The following is a 21,673-nucleotide window of genomic DNA, read 5'->3' as shown; positions in this document are numbered from 1 at the left end:
AAAGTGAGACATTTCTCCAATGATCCGGTCCTAACCAATAGGCCTTTAATACAGCTATTGATCCCCAGCCTCCTGGCAGAGAGATTTAACACAGAGAGCAACACTCAGGAGACCAACTGATACAGCAGACAAATCAATAGACTAACTCAGTCTCCAAACCTCAGGACACCCAACCTGAACAGTGTATAGTATTAGTGCATGAGTCAGAGCAGTTACTGTGGGAACTCTCATGTGTAACACCACACTCGCCACTCTCACACGTAAAGTCACTACAACCTCAGGTGCTATGCTAAAAACAAAAGCTCCAGGCATAATCAATGGTCACGTTATGATGACGCCACTAATACCTGATGCTGTTCCCTATGGGACATCCATTCCTGTTATTCTTCTTGTACATATTTGATCATTGTTATGCTGTTCTGAATACTGCCCCCCAACTAGCTGAAGTATAACCTGGAGAGATGTCCTGCCTCTCATTCTATATTCTGCTCCTCTCTCACTGGTGATACATCCTCATCTACTAGCATGCCTGCTGCTTCTCTGCTCTGGATCGTTAAGTGCTGTCTGCCCATGTTTGCCCTCTGGTGTCTGTGTCCTCTGTGAGCATGTATTTGCGTATTTTATTATTTTATTTACATTATTTAAGCACATTGACAACAGCATCAACAATGTCATCAGTGAGCCTCCCGGGTGGCGCAGTGGTCTAGGGCACTGCATCGCGTGCTAGCTGTGCCACCAGAGAATCTGGGTTCGAGGTCGCATCCAGCCGCGACCGGGAGGTCCATGGGGTGACGCACAATTGGCCTAGTGTCGTCTGGGTTAGGGAGGGTTTGGCCGGTAGGGATGTCCTTGTCTCATCGCGCACTAGCGACTCCTGTGGCGGGCCGGGCGCATTGTGTGCTAACCAGGTCGCCAGGTGCACAGTGTTTCTTCTGACACATTGGTGAGGCTGGGTGTGCAGTGCGGCTTGGTTGGGTTGTGTTTCGGAGGAAGCATGGCTTTCGACCTTCGTCTCTCCCGTACGGTTGTAGCAATAAGACAAGATAGTAACTACTAACAATTGGATACCACGAAAAGGGAGTACATTTTTTTTTAACAACAAAAAAAACAATGTCATCAGTGATGCCACTATCAGTGGCACACCATCAGTGTAGTGCTGTGTGACAGATAGAGCCTGCCCTACAGGGGGACCCAGGTACCACTGGGCCCACGATATGATCCACTAACCCTGCATGCATCAAGTTGACACCAAGGAATATAATTCCTACTGTAGTAAATGTTATTTTTCCTCTGTGTCACTGTGAGTTATGGAGAGGGTGATAGGATTTGGTCTGGCCCCCACTGGTCATGGTGTGTGAGTGTGTGTGGAAATGGGAAAGTTTGTGAGTGTGTGTTTGGAATATTAAGGGCTTATTAATGGTGTGGTCTGAGCAACAGTGGACACATGTGTGTGTTAGATAGAGGGAGAGAGAGTGTGTGTCAGAACGAGTTATGAAGGGTGTGATGTGATGTGCTGAGGCCGTCAGAAAGAGGCTGCTTAGCCAAGGTGAGACCTGTGGGCACCATTTATCCCTGTGACAGGCTGACACACACACTGATGCCATTTTGACCCTCCTGGCCATGTGGTATAAAGGCAGAAACGGATTCACATTTTGCCAAAGGGTCACAAGAGCAGCATCTTACACTCACTCAGTACCCCAGAGCATCATGGGTATTAACCCTCACTACAGAGCTGAAGAAACAAACTATGTAATGGAAGGATCAGATATAGTAGCTTGGGCTGCATACAGAATAATTCCTTTTATCAAAATAAATACAAAAACTAAGAGTATCTTTGTATTAGAGAAATAGTTTGTCAGGAGGTTCATAGAAAGAAACATGGAAGGGTCAGGAGTAATGTCAACACTGAAGGTTGCACTTAACATGTTTTTATTGCAATAAACTGACAGAATAGCAAAGTGCCTTTCTAATGACAGCTATGGTTACTATTCAATGGAATATAATGTCACATCTCAATGTATTGGCACCCTTGATAAAGATAAAATACCTATATTGTATCATCATCAAAATGGAACATTGTATTTCATACTAATACATTTGCTCAGAGAAGGATTGTTTAACAAGTTTTAAAAACTCTAAAAATGACACGTGAAAATGTTTGCCACCCCTAAAGATTCTTATATACTATTTAACATTTGAATAAATGTATCTGCATTAACAGTCTACTTTTTAAAGTTAATCTCAGTTTTAAGGAACTGTATGGTGGCCTTCCGTGGCTTCCTGTTTCACTGGGGTATAAAATGAGGTAACACACATGTGAAATTCCATTGTCTTCCATCACCCTGGGTAAAGGCAAAGAACTCATGAATGGAGACAAATGGTTTTAGACTCATAAATCAGGCAATGGGTACAAATAAACTAACAAACAAACAAATATACCGCTATTAATACCAGTTACCGCTGTTAAAGCAAAAATGAACAAACTTTAAATCAACTGGAACACTATTAAACTTGCCTGATAGAGGACCCAAGTGTATCTTATCCCCACGCACAGTGAGAGATGGTTCAGGAGGAAAATAAAGGTCCGCAGTTGAAGAATTAAAGAACTTGGTCGGGGTTACCAAGTCTCCAAATCTACAATTAGACAAAAAAAAGCCTCCATTGAGAGCAACCAACATATGTAAATGCTTTGTCTGAATAATGGCATTGGCACTTGGATTGGAACTGTGAGCTATGGTCAGTTGAAGCAGAGCAGTGGTGGGTTTGGCCTCGTATGAAGGATGGATATGCAGAAAAGAACCTAATACCTACCGTAAATGATGGTGATGAACCTTTGATGTTATGGGGTTGTTTTGCTTCCACTGGTCCTGGGGCCCTTGTTAAGGTTAACTTTATCATGAACTCTACCAAATACCAGGACATTTTAGCCAAGACAAGAACCCCAAGGGCACAGTTATCCTCGCCAGGAGAGGGTGCACAAAGTATTGTAAAGAAAAGGTAGTACTTGTACAAATAAAGAAAAGGTAGTACTTGTACAAATAAAGAAAAGGTAGTACTTGTTAAACAAAAATCTGAGCAACTGTATTAGTATAAAATAATATAATTAAAATAAATAAATAAAGCATACAATGTAGCTCAGTATTTGTATTTATTTTATACAGTATATTGCTAATCTTTATCAAGGGTGCCAATCATTTGGAATGTGACTATAAATCTACAAAAACATGTCATACAACAAAAAACACAAGCAGTTAAAAAAGCTATGGCCTTCCTTTTAATTTCAGTGCACTATTTCTCATAGATAAAAAAATTAACAGAAAAATACATCACTGGAGAAAAGCAGCACTGGCTGAACTGAACACATCACCAAAAGTTATTTTACAGCTAAATCTGTAGCCAGCACACAGCCACTACATGCAGCCCTCGTAACACAGCTACAACACCGTCAGAACGTCTGGATAACGTTGAGGAGGCGTCTATGGATGTTGATTACTACAAAAACACCATTCAGAGTACGACTGTACAGCTTCAATCACGGTGGCACTGTGACATCACACACCAACCCTCCACTTCGTGGTTCAGAGTCAGAGATCCTGGGATTGTCAAATTCCTTTATGACGGAATTGTGGCAAAACCAATTCAAAAGTGAAGTTTAAGATGGAGGGTCCACCTCTGATGTTGGACCAGGTACTGGGTTCAGGCCAGGGTCATGCACAGTTGCCTTGAACTACTCTTTCAACTGGCATCTAACTCAGTGATGCATAGATCTAGCCTAGAGTCGACAATATGGTAACAATGTGCTGCTGACCTAACTAGGTAGCATATCCTAGTTCTAAACACCCATACACGGCCTTTCTATGCCCAGCAACAGCCCCAAAACATCACTGCTCTAGAGGAGATCTGGAGTTCAGAAATTAAAGTATTGGAATAGGCCTGCCTACCTTGGAAATCAGTTTGGCTCTTGAAAAGTTATTGTAATTATTATAGCCAATTTCTAAGATCTCCTGGTCCCTTATAAAGATCTATGATTAAAACATTTTTTTTTTGTGAGATATCAGTTTTTGTGAGAGAGGCCACTTTTGTTAGTTTTCTACAGCTTCATTTGATGGGTGTTGCACTACTCTGTTGTGGTAATTATGCGGAGGACAACATCTAATGTTGGCTACAACTTGGCTTTCCATACAATTCCTTCCATTAAAAAAGAAACCTGTTTTTTGGTCACTTTCTCATGATAAAAACAGCGATGGGGAGATTCAAATGGAGAGATTAATGCTACCGCTATTCATGGCTTTATTATGTGAGCCTGCGTCGGCCACATAGACTACAGAAACACGGCCATGCAACCCATCTATTTAGTCAGGAAATGTACACATTCTCTCATATTCTAGAATGTAATAATAACTTGAATATGTTTGATATACCCTTTTGACACCTGTTGCACGCTTTTTGGGGGTTCTATATTAGGCCTTATATGTACATTATACAGTTGTATAACATTGAGATCCTTAAAAATGACAATTAAGTGCTTAAAAAAGTATCTGAAAGTCCTTGAATTTGAATTGCCATGCTTATACAGTCATGTTGTTGTATAGGGCCAATTTGCTTATATTCACGTTTATTCCTCTAAGTACACATGTGGAACTGCCTGAACATAATTTTGATCACAATGTCACACATTGTCCCCATTATTTATAGAAAACCCACATACACTTTGAATGCACTGTTCGATAGCTGTCAACCGACACGCGTGATGAGGGCTTTAACCATCTCAGGATTTGAATGGCAAATAAAAATACATTTAAAAAAACTCCCCCATAAACCTACAGTTGAAAGTAACTTCCACTTCTATAGATCCGTCTGACACTTGGCACAGGAAGTGGAGGGCTTGGCATTGTTCTGTTACACAAACACAACGCTCAAGAGTTCAAAGGTTACAAAACATCAAAATGCCTCCTGCAATATTGTCATGCAATATACATTTTGACACGATTGAGAAGAGAATGACGAGAGCTTTCAGTCGGTCTGGCAGTGAAAGGGTTATTTTACGGAACAGGAATGTCACACTTCCATACTTTGGGAACGTGACACAGATTCTCAACCCTTCTGCCATGTGCACTGCAGGTCAGGGGGAACCAGAGAGCATGCTCCCCACCCAGTCCACAGTCCAAGAGAGGACGGTTTCCATCCAGTCCACTACAGAGTCTATGGCCGTTTGTCTAATGCATTTCTATGGAGCTCACACATCCTAACTAGGTGCCACGGTACACTTCAATAAATAAACAAGATGAGAAAAAGCTTCAAGTGGATCCATTGTGTGACTCTTGCTGTTAATCTACTGTATATACTAATATAGTGAAGCTGCTAGGTTTCCAATACAGGTATAGAGCAGTTAGTTAGTTCATTAATACAGTGTTGACACTGGCCCATTCATGACAATCTTCAATGTGATGCCACTGAGCGTGCAGAACAAATCTAGCATTTCTATATCTACGACATTTCGGTGCCTGTTACTATGGACACACAGCAAAAGGGTTATCATGATTTTGTATCTGTGTGGTGTGGTTGCCTGGCAACACAAGTAGAAGAGCAGTTCTTGGAGAATTTCAAAACAAAAAGAAAATGTACATAAACTATGCAAAACAGTATAAAATAAAACATCTAAATGAAAGGTTCAAAAATCTAAATAAAATTGCCCACTTGAAATTCATTTGAATGGTGTGTTGGTATTGTTAATCTGCTGTTTTTGGGGGGATGTTTCTCTCTCTCTCTCTGTGTGTGTGTGTGTGGTAAACTGCATGTACTTCTACACCCCTCTAGTGATGATATGCGTTGTGTCTCACCGCCCCTCTACAGGAATTTCTGAGAGCTGAACAGCTTGTTTCCATTAATTAAAGTCTATAGCAGACAACGTTTAAAATGGCAGAGAATTTCATTTCAGTCAATAATTTCCACTGTGTCAACACATTTATGCCAAAAACGGCTCAACAGGTTTAACATAAGCGTAAAAATCTCACTTTATGCCTACAAGGCCCATAATCCTCCAGCAGGGGGTCGGTAGCCATATTTACAGAGTGCCTCAGAGCCAATCGGCTTAGCTCGCCCGCTTTAAACTTCACACACTTGTTGCAGAGGGAAGAGTGTAATAAGAAGGTATTGGCACTAAGTATGCCCTCAGCAGGACAGAGAAGTTCATTTATCCTCCTCCCTTCTCTATCTCTTTCTTTCCCTCCCACATTCCCTCATTCTCTCTCTGTTTGGAGAGGAGGAGCAGTGCATTCACACTGATGCCTGGTGTCTGGCAGTGTTCAATGGGTTGGCCAGGTCTGTCTCTGTCTGCCAACGCAAACACACTGAGGAAACAGATGGGTGAACACACACACTCTCACACATTGTCTCACACACACAGTCCACTTCCAAGCCACAGGGATTGTCTTTGTGTTTTAGTGTTTCTGTGGCATTCCAGTCCACAGCTCTGGAGTCGGTGGGAGGAGGGCCTTCACTAAGGTAACTAATGTATAAGGCCAAGCAGTAACTGCTCTGAGATCAGTGCTAAGTCCACTGAGCACAGAGAGAGACATTTCTTATCATCCTCACCAGGTCCACAGTACAGAACAGTACAGTATGCACCTATACTATAGGATCCTTGACTTGTCATTTCCCTGTTTCCAGATTGTTCCATTCTAGAGTGATCTTCACATCTTTTGAAAAACAGACCACTGTTTCTGAGAAATAAAAATAATAAAGTATAGCTATGAAATCCGGTTTTCCACTGGACAGGGAGAAAAGAGAAGGAGAGAGAAAGGGAAAAAAAGAGAGCAAGAGATAAACACTCATACTTCCAAACTACACACACGTCCTGCATACACACACGTCCTGCATACACACACGTCCTGCATACACACATGTCCTGCATACACACACATGTCCTGCATACACACACGTCCTGCATACACACATGTCCTGCATACACACACGTCCTGCATACACACACGTCCTGCATACACACATGTCCTGCATACACACATGTCCTACATACACACACGTCCTGCATACACACACGTCCTGCATACACACGTCCTGCATACACACATGTCCTGCATACACACACGTCCTGCATACACACATGTCCTGCATACATACATGTCCTGCATACACACATGTCCTGCATACACACATGTCCTGCATACACACATGTCCTACATACACACACGTCCTGCATACACACATGTCCTGCATACACACATGTCCTGCATACACACGTCTGCACATTCCAAGCACACACACTTTTCCACATGCTCACACACCCACATGACAGAGCTGCTACAGGGTAACTCACAGACAGGCAGACAGTTGGGGTGGGATTATACATGGATGGACGGATTGATTGACAGCTTGGACACAGAAGTGATTAGACAGGTGGAGGTCCGGAGTAGCCCCTCCCTGGCGTGGTATTAGTTGGGTCCGCGATGAGGACTATGGGATGAGGGCTATGGATCTGTCCCTTAGTCCACTGAGCCGGGGTGCAGGCTGAGGACGGGTGGGTCCAGGCAGGTGGGGGAGTAGCTGAGGTGGGGTTCTTTGATCCACAGTAAGGGGGCGCCGTTCTTGCTCTCCTGGGATTTGCTGTGTCTGTGGCTCTTGTAGCGCACCAGGAGCACGGCGATGATGAGGATGCCGAAGATGGGGAACGGGTAGAAGAAGACAAAGTAGAAGAGAGAGTCGTTGGAACATACCACCGACTGCAGGGTGGAGACTGTGGGGAGAGAGAGAGAGAATGGGGGGAGAGAGAGATAGGGAGGGAGGGCAGAGAGAAGAGAGAAAGAAGAAAGAGAGACAGGAACGGTGGGCGGAGAGAGAGAGAGAGAGAGAGAGAGAGAGAGAGAGAGAGAGAGAGAGAGAGAAAAATAGGGAGAAGGGCAAGGTAGAGAGAACAGAAAATTGGATGGGAGTGTGATATGGATGAAAAGATGACATCAATGGAGAGCATTCCATTATGGTGTAGTTTGATGTTTGTTTGGCATATTACTTTTAGCAGCCTACACAGTAGCTGTGACTGTGTAAGTACTACCTCAAACACCAGAATCATCAGTAAGATCAGCACAAGCCAATGATCTTATATTTGGTCTCTAGAATAATAATGATACAAATGGGAGGAGTTGGTTGGCCAGGGTTAAACACTTTGTGAAAAAAACACTTGTCTTAGAAAAACACTTTGCAGCTGAAATGTCAACAACAATAATACGTCTCCATTCTATCGCATTGCCTTTGTTTTTCTAGCCCCAGGACATTGTCATTCGCCATGTGGCACTATCTGTTTTATTCCTAAAAGCACTACAGAAATGTATTCATTGTTTTACCCTGCTGGATCACGTTGACGATGGTGACATCAGAGTTGTTGGTTGCCAGGCGATACCAGGCGTTGCGGGGGTTGAGCAGCCACTCCTCCACATGACAGTAGTAGCGCCCAGCGTCAGCGGGTCGCGCCCCCTGGATGGTCAGACTGTAGAGGTCAGAGGTTGTCCTCTCAAACTGCAGGCGTGAGTTAGGCCCCGCCTCCTCGATTGGGCTACAGTTCCCGTTCCCGAACACGGCGTCGTGTCCGATGGAGAACACACAGGCCCGGTTTCCCTCATCAACATCCCCCTGTTCTTCCTCCTCAGAGAGCATGGAGGAGCGCTCCACATACCAGGACACGGAGAAACGGGAGTCTCTGGAGGACTGGGAGGGAATGCTACAGCCCAACCGGATGGAACTGGACTGGGACACGGTGATATTAGACTCGGACTCCTCCACCTGTAACCGCACCTCTGTACAGAGAGAGGGAGGGGGGGGAATAGAAGAAAATTACAATTTTAAGCCATTTATTGGGGCAGAACAGCAAAATAATTGTCTTGCCTTGAAACAGAAAACATTACACTGAACGATAGATGTCGATGTGCTTCAAAACATTATGTACTTCAAAAATTCAAGACACATAATTGACAGTAGATAGCAAAATCTCTTTAGCTGTCAATTTTACATTCCCAACTACCCCCAGATGCCCAATACAAAATCCTTGAAAATTAGACTAACAGGGTTAGTGACCCCACCAGCTGTCCGTGGCCTTTCCAGTTCTTGGTTCCCCTCCAGGGCCGGGCCTGCCTCTTAGAGGCTTCTAGCCCAGGGGGAGAGTGTCTGTAAGGGATGGCTACACTCCTACAGGGCCTGCACACTGACCCAGTTACAACAAGTAAAAAAGAACTGAACTTAAAAAGACTGATAGATCAGGCTGTTCACAGACTGTAATGTTTCCTCTGGTTAAAAGAGGAGAGGAAGCTGGCAGACAGACAGACAGACAGACAGACAGACAGACAGACAGACAGACAGACAAGGGGAGAACTTGCATCTCGATCTCATCTTATCTCCCTGTTCTTCTGACAGAGAACCATTTCCGTCTGACTTCCTGGGTGACTGCATTCTTTAGCACCTTAATGAGACTCTCCTAACGGCCCCCTGGGAAATCAAGCCTGGAAGTTTGCCACCCACCTTTATATATTTATATAGCACATGTATAACTATATATGGAATAAGAGCTCCCTGATATGGTGTTTGATAATAATAACCCAATCCCCTGGTGAGCCTTGGGATCCCGAAAGGCACATCTTACCTCTGAGAAACACAGAGGTAAGATACAACAAAAAAAAACATCAAAGTGATTCACTGATATACACACACAGGCAATCATGCATACACACACACTGTCACACACATGCACAAACACACACTTGGGTCGCTGTGAGTTGAAAGCGACAAACAGATATATGTATGTGTGTCAGTGTGTGTGTGTGTGTGTGTGTGTGTGTCTGTTTTTCAGCATTAATGTAATTGGGGGAGTAGTGTCCACTTTGCTGCTTAAATAAAAGATGAGCACTGTTGCTCCCTGCCCAGCTTCAGCCCTTCTGTCTGACCTTCATGTTGCAGTCGGGCAGATGCCATGGACACCCGCACATTTCACCCTGCATTTATAATGCCCTGCTTACAGGACCCCTGGCACAACAGATGCTTTCAGAGATGTTACGGGGAGGGGAGGGGTGGGGAAAGGGGGTTACCCATGTTTGTTTGTAAAGAGTCAAATAAAATAAAATAGTATTTGTCACATGCGCCGAATACAACGGGTGTAGACTTTGCCATGAAATGCTTGTTTATGAGCCCTTCCCACCGATGCAGAGTACCATTACCAGATCAATGTGCAGGGGTACGAGGTATTTGAGCTAGATATGTACATGCAGGCAGAGTAATGTGACTAGGTATCAGGATAGATTATAGTATGAGGAAAATAAAGAATGGTGTCGCAGTAGCAAATGATAAGTGGGTTGGAGGTGAGTAGAGGACATGGTGGGGTCTGGGTTAGTGGGTTGGAGGTGAGTAGAGGACATGCTGGGGTCTGGGTTAGTGGGTTGGAGGTGAGTAGAGGACATAGTGGGGTCTGGGTTAGTGGGTTGGAGGTGAGTAGAGGACATGGTGGGGTCTGGGTTAGTGGGTTGGAGGTGAGTAGAGGACATGCTGGGGTCTGGGTTAGTGGGTTGGAGGTGAGTAGAGGACATGGTGGGGTCTGGGTTAGTGGGTTGGAGATGAGTAGAGGACATGGTGGGGTCTGGGTTAGTGGGTTGGAGGTGTGTAGAGGACATGGTGGGGTCTGGGTTAGTGGGTTGGAGATGAGTAGAGGACATGGTGGGGTCTGGGTTAGTGGGTTGGAGGTGTGTAGAGGCCCTGCTGGGGTCTGGGTTAGTGGGTTGGAGGTGTGTAGAGGACATGGTGGGGTCTGGGTTAGTGCGTTGGAGGTGAGTAGAGGACATGGTGGGGTCTGGGTTAGTGGGTTGGAGGTGAGTAGAGGACATGGTGGGGTCTGGGTTAGTGGGTTGGAGGTGAGTAGAGGACATGGTGGGGTCTGGGTTAGTGGGTTGGAGGTGAGTAGAGGACATGCTGGGGTCTGGGTTAGTGGGTTGGAGGTGAGTAGAGGACATGGTGGGGTCTGGGTTAGTGGGTTGGAGGTGAGTAGAGGACATGGTGGGGTCTGGGTTAGTGGGTTGGAGGTGAGTAGAGGACATGGTGGGGTCTGGGTTAGTGGGTTGGAGGTGAGTAGAGGACATGTGGGGTCTGGGTTAGTGGGTTGGAGGTGAGTAGAGGGGTCTGGGTTAGTGGGTTGGAGGTGTGTAGAGGACATGGTGGGGTCTGGGTTAGTGGGTTGGAGGTGAGTAGAGGACATGCTGGGGTCTGGGTTAGTGGGTTGGAGGTGAGTAGAGGACATAGTGGGGTCTGGGTTAGTGGGTTGGAGGTGTGTAGAGGACATGGTGGGGTCTGGGTTAGTGGGTTGGAGGTGAGTAGAGGACATGGTGGGGTCTGGGTTAGTGGGTTGGAGGTGAGTAGAGGACATGGTGGGGTCTGGGTTAGTGGGTTGGAGGTGAGTAGAGGACATGGTGGGGTCTGGGTTAGTGGGTTGGAGGTGAGTAGAGGACATGCTGGGGTCTGGGTTAGTGGGTTGGAGGTGTGTGGACATGGTGGGGTCTGGGTTAGGGGTTGGAGGTGAGTAGAGGACATGCTGGGGTCTGGGTTAGTGGGTTGGAGGTGAGTAGAGGACATGGTGGGGTCTGGGTTAGTGGGTTGGAGGTTTAGTAGAGGACATGCTGGGGTCTGGGTTAGTGGGTTGGAGGTGAGTAGAGGACATGCTGGGGTCTGGGTTAGTGGGTTGGAGGTGAGTAGAGGACATGGTGGGGTCAGGGTTAGTGGGTTGGAGGTGAGTAGAGGACATAGTGGGGTCTGGGTTAGTGGGTTGGAGGTGTGTAGAGGACATGGTGGGGTCTGGGTTAGTGGGTTGGAGGTGAGTAGAGGACATGGTGGGGTCTGGGTTAGTGGGTTGGAGGTGAGTAGAGGACATGGTGGGGTCTGGGTTAGTGGGTTGGAGGTGAGTAGAGGACATGGTGGGGTCTGGGTTAGTGGGTTGGAGGTGAGTAGAGGACATGCTGGGGTCTGGGTTAGTGGGTTGGAGGTGTGTAGAGGACATGGTGGGGTCTGGGTTAGGGGTTGGAGGTGAGTAGAGGACATGCTGGGGTCTGGGTTAGTGGGTTGGAGGTGAGTAGAGGACATGGTGGGGTCTGGGTTAGTGGATTGGAGGTGAGTAGAGGACATGCTGGGGTCTGGGTTAGTGGGTTGGAGGTGAGTAGAGGACATGGTGGGGTCTGGGTTAGTGCGTTGGAGGTGAGTAGAGGACATGGTTGGGTCTGGGTTAGTGGGTTGGAGGTGAGTAGAGGATATAGTGGGGTCAGGGTTAGTGGGTTGGAGGTGAGTAGAGGACATGGTGGGGTCTGGGTTAGTGGGTTGGAGGTGAGTAGAGGACATGGTGGGGTCTGGGTTAGTGGGTTGGAGGTGAGTAGAGGACATGGTGGGGTCTGGGTTAGTGGGTTGGAGGTGAGTAGAGGACATGGTGGGGTCTGGGTTAGTGGGTTGGAGGTGAGTAGAGGACATGGTGGGGTCTGGGTTAGTGGGTTGGAGGTGAGTAGAGGACATGGTGGGGTCTGGGTTAGTGGGTTGGAGGTGAGTAGAGGACATAGTGGGGTCTGGGTTAGTGGGTTGGAGGTGTGTAGAGGACATGGTGGGGTCTGGGTTAGAGGGGTAGAGGACATGGTGGGGTCTGGGTTAGTGGGTTGGAGGTGAGTAGAGGACATGGTGGGGTCTGGGTTAGTGGGTTGGAGGTGAGTAGAGGACATGGTGGGGTCAGGGTTAGTGGGTTGGAGGTGAGTAGAGGACATGGTGGGGTCTGGGTTAGTGGGTTGGAGGTGAGTAGAGGACATGGTGGGGTCTGGGTTAGTGGGTTGGAGGTGAGTAGAGGACATGGTGGGGTCTGGGTTAGTGGGTTGGAGGTGAGTAGAGGACATGCTGGGGTCTGGGTTAGTGGGTTGGAGGTGAGTAGAGGACATGGTGGGGTCTGGGTTAGTGGGTTGGAGGTGAGTAGAGGACATGGTGGGGTCTGGGTTAGTGGGTTGGAGGTGAGTAGAGGACATGGTGGGGTCTGGGTTAGTGGGTTGGAGGTGAGTAGAGGACATAGTGGGGTCTGGGTTAGTGGGTTGGAGGTGAGTAGAGGACATGCTGGGGTCTGGGTTAGTGGGTTGGAGGTGTGTAGAGGACATGGTGGGGTCTGGGTTAGTGGGTTGGAGGTGAGTAGAGGACATGCTGGGGTCTGGGTTAGTGGGTTGGAGGTGAGTAGAGGACATAGTGGGGTCTGGGTTAGTGGGTTGGAGGTGTGTAGAGGACATGGTGGGGTCTGGGTTAGTGGGTTGGAGGTGAGTAGAGGACATGGTGGGGTCTGGGTTAGTGGGTTGGAGGTGAGTAGAGGACATGGTGGGGTCTGGGTTAGTGGGTTGGAGGTGAGTAGAGGACATGGTGGGGTCTGGGTTAGTGGGTTGGAGGTGAGTAGAGGACATGCTGGGGTCTGGGTTAGTGGGTTGGAGGTGTGTAGAGGACATGGTGGGGTCTGGGTTAGGGGGTTGGAGGTGAGTAGAGGACATGCTGGGGTCTGGGTTAGTGGGTTGGAGGTGAGTAGAGGACATGGTGGGGTCTGGGTTAGTGGGTTGGAGGTTTAGTAGAGGACATGCTGGGGTCTGGGTTAGTGGGTTGGAGGTGAGTAGAGGACATGCTGGGGTCTGGGTTAGTGGGTTGGAGGTGAGTAGAGGACATGGTGGGGTCAGGGTTAGTGGGTTGGAGGTGAGTAGAGGACATAGTGGGGTCTGGGTTAGTGGGTTGGAGGTGTGTAGAGGACATGGTGGGGTCTGGGTTAGTGGGTTGGAGGTGAGTAGAGGACATGGTGGGGTCTGGGTTAGTGGGTTGGAGGTGAGTAGAGGACATGGTGGGGTCTGGGTTAGTGGGTTGGAGGTGAGTAGAGGACATGGTGGGGTCTGGGTTAGTGGGTTGGAGGTGAGTAGAGGACATGCTGGGGTCTGGGTTAGTGGGTTGGAGGTGTGTAGAGGACATGGTGGGGTCTGGGTTAGGGGGTTGGAGGTGAGTAGAGGACATGCTGGGGTCTGGGTTAGTGGGTTGGAGGTGAGTAGAGGACATGGTGGGGTCTGGGTTAGTGGGTTGGAGGTTTAGTAGAGGACATGCTGGGGTCTGGGTTAGTGGGTTGGAGGTGAGTAGAGGACATGCTGGGGTCTGGGTTAGTGGGTTGGAGGTGAGTAGAGGACATGGTGGGGTCAGGGTTAGTGGGTTGGAGGTGTGTAGAGGACATGCTGGGGTCTGGGTTAGTGGGTTGGAGGTGTGTAGAGGACATGGTGGGGTCTGGGTTAGTGCGTTGGAGGTGAGTAGAGGACATGGTGGGGTCTGGGTTAGTGGGTTGGAGGTGAGTAGAGGACATGGTGGGGTCTGGGTTAGTGGATTGGAGGTGAGTAGAGGACATGCTGGGGTCTGGGTTAGTGGGTTGGAGGTGAGTAGAGGACATGGTGGGGTCTGGGTTAGTGCGTTGGAGGTGAGTAGAGGACATGGTTGGGTCTGGGTTAGTGGGTTGGAGGTGAGTAGAGGATATAGTGGGGTCAGGGTTAGTGGGTTGGAGGTGAGTAGAGGACATGGTGGGGTCTGGGTTAGTGGGTTGGAGGTGAGTAGAGGACATGGTGGGGTCTGGGTTAGTGGGTTGGAGGTGAGTAGAGGACATGGTGGGGTCTGGGTTAGTGGGTTGGAGGTGAGTAGAGGACATGGTGGGGTCTGGGTTAGTGGGTTGGAGGTGAGTAGAGGACATGGTGGGGTCTGGGTTAGTGGGTTGGAGGTGAGTAGAGGACATGGTGGGGTCTGGGTTAGTGGGTTGGAGGTGAGTAGAGGACATAGTGGGGTCTGGGTTAGTGGGTTGGAGGTGTGTAGAGGACATGGTGGGGTCTGGGTTAGAGGTGAGTAGAGGACATGGTGGGGTCTGGGTTAGTGGGTTGGAGGTGAGTAGAGGACATGGTGGGGTCTGGGTTAGTGGGTTGGAGGTGAGTAGAGGACATGGTGGGGTCAGGGTTAGTGGGTTGGAGGTGAGTAGAGGACATGGTGGGGTCTGGGTTAGTGGGTTGGAGGTGAGTAGAGGACATGGTGGGGTCTGGGTTAGTGGGTTGGAGGTGAGTAGAGGACATGGTGGGGTCTGGGTTAGTGGGTTGGAGGTGAGTAGAGGACATGGTGGGGTCTGGGTTAGTGGGTTGGAGGTTTAGTAGAGGACATGCTGGGGTCTGGGTTAGTGGGTTGGAGGTTTAGTAGAGGACATGGTGGGGTCTGGGTTAGTGGGTTGGAGGTGAGTAGAGGACATGGTGGGGTCTGGGTTAGTGGGTTGGAGGTGAGTAGAGGACATGGTGGGGTCAGGGTTAGTGGGTTGGAGGTTGGAGGTGAGTGAGGGTGTGTGGGGTCGCAGTTCTGTTGGGGAGACAGAGGCATAACATTGATGGACATTAGGGGTTGGAGGGTTGGACAGGTGGGTTATCCCCCTCGGCTCTAGTGCCAGGCTATGCCCATCTGTGCCAGCTGGCACCAGAGCCACAACGTCCGCTCTGCCACCTGAGCTCTGCCCAGGGCAGTTGATGTGGTCATCAGAGCGAGACGGCCTTGAGGACAGGGGGAGAGTAGAGAGGGGAGGGTTGTTAGGCACAACTGGTCACTGCTAGGAGGTGACTGAACCACATGGGCAAAGAACAGCTACCGTTAACCACAGAGAAAGACACAGAGATAGAGAGACAGTGACCGAGCGAGAGAGACTGGGCTCTTGCTATATCTTTTGGGAAGATATCTGTGTGTGAAGGCTGAGGAGTCCTGTGCCAGTTTGTACCAGCCTCCTTCCCCTGATCCCTCCTTCCCTCCTCTTTGTCCTCACCTGGCTGTCTGACGAGGACCTGTGTGAAGCCTGAGGAGTCCCGTGCCAGTCTGTACCAGCCTCCCTCCCCTGATCCCTCCTTCCCTCCTCTTTGTCCTCACCTGGCTGTCTGACGAGGACCTGTGTGAAGCCTGAGGAGTCCCGTGCCAGTCTGTACCAGGCTCCGTCTGGATCTGTGAGCCACTCCTCCACCAGGCAGTAGTAAGTCCCAGAGTCGCTGCTCTCTGCCCTGTTCAGTGTCAGCGCATACAGCTGTGGCGACATCCTCTCTGCCTGCACCCGCCGCCTCAACCTCTCCTCGTCTGCGTACGCGCCATACTCAAATGCACCTGAGCGCTCAATCCTCAGCAGGAGCTCGTCGGCCTCGGCACCCGTCGCGCGGCGCACGTACCAAAGCATGGCATGCTGTGAGTCGGTGCTGGTCTGAGAGGCCACGGAGCAGTTGACGCGCACACGGCTGTCCTCCAGGTAGACCAGGGACTGGTTGGTCTTCTGCACACGCAGCTTAGACACTGTGGAGAAAAGGGGAGGGAGGGAGGGACAGGTGGAGAGGAATTAAAGAGGAGGGGTAGATAGAGGAGAGAGAGAAGTTATTTCAACAATAATTTCCCTATTTATAGAAACAAGTGAATGCTGGTGACAGGTATACAATGCAATTTCTGTTTGACAGACGTGTCGAGGCTGTCTTCATTTCCTGCTGAACAGGAGAGGATATTAGTGTGTGGGCAGAGAACAGAGAGAGACAGAGGGAGGGAGGGAGGGAGGGAGGGAAAGGATGGCTGTCAGTGTACGACACAGCGAGGGAGGAAGAGAGGCCTTGAATAAGTTGAAGGGAGGAGTAGGGAAGATTCATTTTAATAGTGAGAGGGGGAAAGATGGATATAGGGAGAGATAAAGGAATCCAGGCTGTGGGAGAAAGAGAAGAAGAGATAGAGAGAGGGAGAGATAAAGGAATCCAGGCTGTGGGAGAAAGAGAAGAAGAGATGGAGAGAGGGAGAGATGAAGGAATCCGGGCTGTGGGAGAAAGAGAAGAAGAGATGGAGAGAGGGAGAGATGAAGGAATCCGGGCTGTGGGAGAAAGAGAAGAGATAGAGAGAGGGAGAGATGAAGGAATCCAGGCTGTGGGAGAAAGAGAAGAAGAGATGGAGAGAGGGAGAGATGAAGGAATCCGGGCTGTGGGAGAAAGAGAAGAGATAGAGAGAGGGAGAGATGAAGGAATCCGGGCTGTGGGAGAAAGAGAAGAAGAGATGGAGAGAGGGAGAGATAAAGGAATCCGGGCTGTGGGAGAAAGAGAAGAGATAGAGAGAGGGAGAGATGAAGGAATCCGGGCTGTGGGAGAAAGAGAAGAAGAGATGGAGAGAGGGAGAGATGAAGGAATCCGGGCTGTGGGAGAAAGAGAAGAAGAGATAGAGAGAGGGCGAGATGAAGGAATCCGGGCTGTGGGAGAAAGAGAAGAAGAGATAGAGAGAGGGCGAGATGAAGGAATCCGGGCTGTGGGAGAAAGAGAAGAAGAGATAGAGAGAGGGCGAGATGAAGGAATCCGGGCTGTGGGAGAAAGAGAAGAAGAGATGGAGAGAGGGAGAGATGAAGGAATCCGGGCTGTGGGAGAAAGAGAAGAAGAGATAGAGAGAGGGAGAGATGAAGGAATCCGGGCTGTGGGAGAAAGAGAAGAAGAGATAGAGAGAGGGAGAGATGAAGGAATCCGGGCTGTGGGAGAAAGAGAAGAAGAGAGAGAGAGAGGGCGAGATGAAGGAATCCGGGCTGTGGGAGAAAGAGAAGAAGAGATAGAGAGAGGGCGAGATGAAGGAATCCGGGCTGTGGGAGAAAGAGAAGAAGAGATAGAGAGAGGGTGAGATGAAGGAATCCGGGCTGTGGGAGAAAGAGAAGAAGAGATAGAGAGAGGGAGAGATGAAGGAATCCGGGCTGTGGGAGAAAGAGAAGAAGAGATAGAGAGAGGGAGAGATGAAGGAATCCGGGCTGTGGGAGAAAGAGAAGAAGAGATAGAGAGAGGGAGAGATGAAGGAATCCAGGCTTTGGGAGAAAGAGAAGAGATGGAGTGAGGGAGAGATGAAGGAATCCGGGCTGTGGGAGAAAGAGAAGAAGAGATGGAGAGAGGGAGAGATGAAGGAATCCAGGCTTTGGGAGAAAGAGAAGAGATGGAGTGAGGGAGAGATGAAGGAATCCGGGCTGTGGGAGAAAGAGAAGAAGAGATGGAGTGAGGGAGAAAGGAAGGAATCCGGGCTGTGGGAGAAAGATACTTGTGGGAGTTAGAGGGAGGAAGAGAGAGATATGGAGGGAGTACTAGAATAAGATGTCAGGGAGGTACAGTAGTGGATAGGTTACTGGGACGTCAGGCGTGATATTAGATTAGCTACAGGTACATCAGGTATGACCAACCGGGTGTGTCTCACAGTGGGAGAGGCTTTAGGAGAGGAAACACAGCTTGTACACACAAACACACACCTGGACTGAGCCCCATTCTATCATGTCATGTGCCCTCAAATTCTCAAACATTTCAACAGCCACACCATCGAGAGCATCTTGACTGGCTGCATCACCGCTTGGTATGGCAATAGCAATGCCCTCAAACACATGGCGCTACAGAGTGGTGCGGACAGCCCAGTACATGACTGGGGCCGAACTTCCTGCCATCCAGGACCATTATATCATGTGGTGTGAAAGGAAGGCCTAGAAAATCGTTAAAAACTCTTTCTTTCCGAGCCAACGAATGCTCCGTCTGCTTCCGCACGGCAAGTGGTACCATCAAGTCTGACATCAACAGGCTCCAGAAAAGCTTCTAAGACTGCTAAATAGCTAAATAAATGGCTACCCGGTCTACCCTTGTATTTTTGCACTGTCTCTATGCACACTCACAGGGCAGTGCACAGGGCAGTGCACACTCACAGGGCAGTGCACACTCACAGGGCAGTGCACAGGGCAGCTCACACAAACACTCACTTCACAATTTGCTCTCACACATAATATGCTTAACATTTATACTGACTCTACACTCATGCACGCCCACTTACATACAATCCTCATATACGCTGCTGCTAGTCTGTTTATTATATATCCTGATGCCTTGTCACCTTACCCCTATACATACAGTTGAATTCGGAAGTTTACATACACTTAGGTTGGAGTCATTAAAACTCGTTTTTCAACCACTCCACATATTTCTTGTTAACTAACTATAGTTTTGGCAAGTCGGTTAGGACATCTACTTTGTGTATGACTCAAGTAATTTTTCAAACATTTGTTTACAAACAGACTATTCCACTTACAATTCACTGTATCACAATTCCAGTGGGTCAGAAGTTTACATACACTAAGTTGACTGTGCCTTTAAACAGCTTGGAAAATTCCAGAAAATTATGTAATGGCTTTAGAAGCTTCTGATAGGCTAATTGACATAATTTGAGTCATTTGGAGGTGTACCTGTGGATGTATTTCAAGACCTACCTTCAAACTCAGTGCCTCTTTGCTTGACATCATGGGAAAAATAAAAATAAATCAGCCAAGACCTCAAAAATTGTAGACCTCCACAAGTCTGGTTCATCCTTGGGAGCAATTTCCAAATGTCTGAAGGTACCACGTTCATCTGTACAAACAATAGTACGCAAGTACAAACACGATGGGACCACGCAGCCATCATTCCGCTCAGGAAGGAGATGTGTTCTGTCTCCTAGAGATGAACACACTTTGGTGCAAAAAGTGAAAATCCCAGAACAACAGCAAAGGACCTTGTGAAGATGCTGGAGGAAACGGGTCCACAAGTATCTATATCCACAGTAAAAACAAGTCCTATATCGACATAACCTGAAAGGCCGCTCAGCAAGGAAGAAGCCTCTGCTCCAAAACCACAATAAAAAAGCCAGACTACGGTTTACAACTGCACATGGGGACAAAGATCGTACTTTTTGGAGAAATGTCCTCTGGTCTGATGAAACAAAAATAGAACTGTTTGGCAATAATGACCATCGTTATGTTTGAAGGACAAATAGGGAGGCTTTCAAGCCAAAAAACACCATCCCAACCGTGAAGCACAGGGGTGGCAGCATCATGTTGTGTGGGTGCTTTTCTGCAGGAGGGACTGGTGCACTTCACAAAATAGATGGCATCATGAAGAGGGACAATTATGTGGATATATTGAAGCAACATCTCAAGACATCAGTCAGGAAGTTAAAGCTTGGCTGGAAATGGGTCTTCCAAATGGACAATGACCCCAAGCATACTTCCAAAGTTGTGGCAAAATGGCTTAAGGACAACAAAGTCAAGGTATTGGAGTGACCATCACAAAGCCCTGACCTCAATCCTATAGAACATTTGTGGGCAGAACTGAAAAGGTGTGTGCGATCAAGGAGGCCTACAAACCTGACTCATTTACAACAGCTCTGTCAGGAGGAATGGGCCAAACTTCCCCCAACTTATTGTGGGAAGCTTGTGGAAGGCTACACGAAACGTTTAACCCAAGTTAAATCATTTAAAGGCAATGCTACCAAATACTAATTGAGTGTATGTAAACTTCTGACCCACTGGGAATGTGATGAAATAAATAAAAGCTGAAATAAGTAATTCTCTCTTCTATTATTCTGACATTTCACATTCTTAAAATAAAGTGGTGATCCTAACTGACCTAAAACAGGGCATTTTTCCTTGGATTAAATGTCAGTAATTGTGGAAAACTGAGTTTAAATGTATTTGGCTAAGGTGTATGTAAACTTCTGACTTCAACTGTATCTACCTCTACCACTCCAGTATCCCTGACCATTGTAAATACTGAAACTGACTGACCCTGTATATAGTATGCTTACTTACTTTATCATGTTCTTCTTATTTTTATTTCTCGTGTTTTTGTTCAACCTTGTTATTTGTAATATTACATTGCTATTGATTGGCTTTAGAGCTTGCAAACGCATTTCACAGTACTTGAAACCATTGAAACATAACACATGAATAACTGACAAGTCACACATGAAAAGGTACGTTATTAATGTAAAATAAAACCAACCTCACTTGAACACTAGAGCATGAAGCCACTTCAACACAGATATAGGCTTGTTAGTAAGACACACCTCTCTATTGCCTGTGCTAAGCCTTGATAGAACCGACTGCCTGGAGTCACAACCATCTGCCTACAGAATTTCACCCGTACTCACAGATTGGTGAATGCGCTCGTGTGTGTGAGCTAGCATTTGGCCACACTCTTAGTATTTTCACAGCTAAAAGGCATCTCCGGGCCCTCTCCCCTCTCCACAGTGCCGGGCCCTCTCCCCTCTCCACAGTGCCGGGCCCTATCCCCTCTCCACAGTGCCGGGCCCTCTCCCCTCTCCACAGTGCCGGGTCCTCTCCCCTCTCCACAGTGCCGGGCCCTCTCCCCTCTCCACAGTGCCGGGTCCTCTCACCTCTCCACAGTGCCGGGCCCTATCCCCTCTCCACAGTGCCGGGTCCTCTCCCCTCTCCACAGTGCCGGGCCCTCTCCCCTCTCCACAGTGCCGGGCCCTCTCCCTCTCCACAGTGCCGGGCCCTCTCCCCTCTCCACAGTGCCGGGTCCTCTCCCCTCTCCACAGTGCCGGGTCCTCTCCCCTCTCCACAGTGCCGGGCCCTCTCCCCTCTCCACAGTGCCGGGCCCTATCCCCTCTCCACAGTGCCGGGCCCTCTCCCCTCTCCACAGTGCCGGGTCCTCTCCCCTCTCCACAGTGCCGGGCCCTCTCCCCTCTCCACAGTGCTGGGCCCTATCCCCTCTCCACAGTCCTCTCCCCTCTCCACAGTGCCGGGTCCTCTCCCCTCTCCACAGTGCCGGGCCCTCTCCCC

The 21,673-nt window shown here is 48.4% G+C and overlaps 1 protein-coding gene across 1 annotated transcript in view; it reads right to left on the bottom strand.

The window, feature by feature from the left end:
* Positions 1-1,894: 1,894 nt before the first annotated feature.
* Positions 1,895-21,673, bottom strand: part of LOC115115937 (immunoglobulin superfamily member 3-like) — a 188,225-nt gene continuing 168,446 nt past the window's right edge. Inside the window, exons 9-12 of the mRNA XM_065005754.1 lie at positions 15,961-16,371; positions 15,860-15,928; positions 8,358-8,807; positions 1,895-7,753 (exon numbers count right to left, since the gene is read on the bottom strand). Of these exons, the coding sequence (XP_064861826.1) occupies positions 7,503-7,753; positions 8,358-8,807; positions 15,860-15,928; positions 15,961-16,371 (1,181 nt within the window). The 3' untranslated portion in view covers positions 1,895-7,502. The remainder of the gene's footprint in view (positions 7,754-8,357; positions 8,808-15,859; positions 15,929-15,960; positions 16,372-21,673) is intronic.

The sequence above is a fragment of the Oncorhynchus nerka genome, linkage group LG3 (genome assembly GCF_034236695.1).
Source record: "Oncorhynchus nerka isolate Pitt River linkage group LG3, Oner_Uvic_2.0, whole genome shotgun sequence".
Classification (NCBI taxonomy): Eukaryota; Metazoa; Chordata; class Actinopteri; order Salmoniformes; family Salmonidae; genus Oncorhynchus; species Oncorhynchus nerka.
Note: the sequence above shows the minus strand (reverse complement) of the source record. Positions and strands in the feature narration are given on the sequence as shown.